This window comes from Symphodus melops, assembly GCF_947650265.1.
Source record: "Symphodus melops genome assembly, chromosome: 9".
Classification (NCBI taxonomy): domain Eukaryota; kingdom Metazoa; phylum Chordata; class Actinopteri; order Labriformes; family Labridae; genus Symphodus; species Symphodus melops.
Window position 1 is genome coordinate 17832029 of NC_136699.1, and position 2659 is coordinate 17834687.

Here is a 2659-nt window from a genome sequence, read left to right on the forward strand (position 1 = left end):
GCATACATTTTCGGCGCAATGGAAGCAAGGTGAAACATTTCGTTCCTGTCATTATGTAATGACATCATGTTGTTGACCAGAAAATGTCAGAAATGACCTTCAAGGAGAATACGTTGAGAAATATTTCATCCCATTCACGGTGATTCATGCCAGATACAGTTTGAATTATTAAACCAGGAAATATTCCTGACGACAGGCACAAAGTGTTATATAAATATTTTAGTAGGAAAAGAGGATTGAAACACCATAAGCTATGCAAATATATATACATATATACACACACTTTGTAGTCCTCACATTCATGAAATCCCTCAATTTTTACACTAACTGCATACATTATTCTGTCAGCACTGCATTCAACAGGGCTGTTGTGTCAGAGAGGTCAAACATGAATCAGAGCCGCTCTCTAATATAAAAAGATCGCCTCAAAGCAGCCAGCAGCTGAAGCAGTTAAAGATATGGGCAAACGCCAAGACCAGTGTTTGAAGTTGTGGTGCTTTTTGTCATGGTTTGGTTTTGTTTCATTCTGTCCTTAGTGTACTTGTTTCCTCGTGTTGATTGTTTTTCCTTGGGTGCTTTAATGTTTCTTAGTCTTGTGGTTTACTTTAGTCCTTAGTGTGTTTCCCTGTGTCCTTGTGTTCTTCTACGTTGTCTGTAGGCTTGTTTTCCTGTTACTTGTGTTTTCAGTTTCTTAGTTTGGTGTTTAATGTTTCCAAGTCTAGTCTTTAGTGTTTCCTGTTTTATTTTGTATATCTGGTTTAGGTTGTGGTGTCAGGTTGTACTTTGTACTTGTCCTCAGTGTTCTTTGTTCCTTGTGTTTCCCGCCTTAGTGATTACCCTGATGTTCCTCACCTGTCTCGTTAGTCTCACCTGTGTCCAATTACCCCTGTCTATTTAGTCTCTGTGTTTTTCCTCAGTCTCTTGTCGGTTCATTGTTTTTGTCATGGTCTCTTGGTTTGTCGTGTTCTTGTAATGTTTTGCTTCTCCCTGCTCCCTGTCTTTTCTCCGTCGTGGTTTTTGGATTTTGGTTTTTCAAAGTAAGTTTTTGTTTGCCTTTTTGTTAATAAATTTTAGTTCTCTGCATTTGGGTCCTCCTCTCCTGTTTCCTACTCGGAATCGTGACAGAATGAACCGACCATTTATGGACCCAGCGGGATTTTTTGATCTGCGTGAGGTTACATATAACCTCACATGCATTAGAAATGACATTAAAATGGCTGGCTGCGAAGAGGAAAGGGAGGCAGCCCTTGCCGAGGCTCGAAGGGAGATTTACTCGAGGCCTTGGCTGATTCATATGCTCCCTGACTGGACGAAGATATTTTTTGAGTCCAGCCCTCCACAGCAGTCTAAACCTCAGTCCAGGCTTCAGCCTCCTGGTGCCTCAGAGCCTCTGCTACCTGTCCCTGTTCCAGCAGAGCGCTGTCTGCCTCCTGTCCCCGTTCCAGCAGAGCGCTGTCTGCCTCCTGTCCCCGTTCCAGCAGAGCGCTGTCTGCCTCCTGTCCCTGTTCCAGCAGAGCGCTGTCTGCCTCCTGTCCCTGTTCCAGCAGAGCGCTGTCTGCCTCCTGTCCCCGTTCCAGCAGAGCGCTGTCTGCTACCTGTCCCCGTTCCAGCAGAGCGCTGTCTGCCACCTGTCCCCGTTCCAGCAGAGCGCTGTCTGCCTCCTGTCCCCGTTCCAGCAGAGCGCTGTCTGCTACCTGTTCCCGTTCCAGCAGAGCGCCGTCTGCTTCCTGTTCCTGTTCCGGCAGAGCGCCGTCTGCTTCCTGTTCCCGTTCCGGCAGAGCGCCGTCTGCTTCCTGTTCCCGTTCCGGCAGAGCGCCGTCTGCTTCCTGTTCCGGCAGAGCGCCGTCTGCTTCCTGTTCCCGTTCCAGCAGAGCGCCGTCTGCTTCCTGTTCCTGTTCCGGCAGAGCGTTGTCAGCTTCCTGTTCCCGTTCCGGCAGAGCGCCGTCTGCTTCCTGTTCCCGTTCCGGCAGAGCGCCGTCTGCTTCCTGTTCCGGCAGAGCGCCGTCTGCTTCCTGTTCCCGTTCCGGCAGAGCGCCGTCTGCTTCCTGTTCCCGTTCCGGCAGAGCACCGTCTGCTTCCTGTTCCCGTTCCGGCAGAGCGCCGTCTGCTTCCTGTTCCCGTTCCTGCTGAACGCCGTCTGCCACCAGCTTCGGCAGAGCGTTGTAAGCTTCCTGTCCCCGTGCCTGCTGAATGCCGTCTGCCACCAGCTTCGGCAGAGCGTTGTCAGCTTCCTGTTCCCCTGCCTGCTGAACGCCGTCGTCATCATGTTGAGGTTCCCTCGGCATACGGGCCGACACCCGACGACGAGTCCTCGCTGGTCCGGCCGACGCCCGATGACGTCTTCTCGCTGGTCCGGCCGACGCCTGACGACGTCTCCTCGCTGGTCCGGCCGACACCCGACGACGTCTCCTCTGCGGTCCGGCCGACACCCATCGACATCTCCTCTGCGGTCCGGCCGACACCCAACGACGTTTCCTCGGCTGCCCAGTCGATGCCTGCCGTCCTCCCGACGCCTGATGTCGTCTTCTCTGTGGTCCGGCCGACACCTGAGCTTCCCTCTGTGTTCCAGCCGACTCCTGACGTCTCCTCCTCGGCAGTCCAGCCGACACCAGACGTTCCTTCGTCTTTAATCGGGCTGGCTCCTGGGCCCTTGGAAAAG

General features: G+C 52.4%; 1 protein-coding gene across 1 annotated transcript; it reads right to left on the reverse strand.

Moving 5' to 3' along the window:
* Nucleotides 1–630: 630 nt before the first annotated feature.
* LOC306829831 (uncharacterized protein) lies at nt 631–2412 on the reverse strand. The gene is made up of 2 exons (XM_079352999.1): nt 2397–2412; nt 631–2363 (listed from the first exon to the last, which is right to left on the reverse strand). The coding sequence occupies exon 2, from the start codon at nt 2283–2285 to the stop codon at nt 1347–1349; it is 939 nt and encodes a 312-aa protein (XP_079209125.1). The 5' UTR covers nt 2286–2363; nt 2397–2412; the 3' UTR covers nt 631–1346.
* Between the last annotated feature and the right edge of the window lie 247 nt (nt 2413–2659).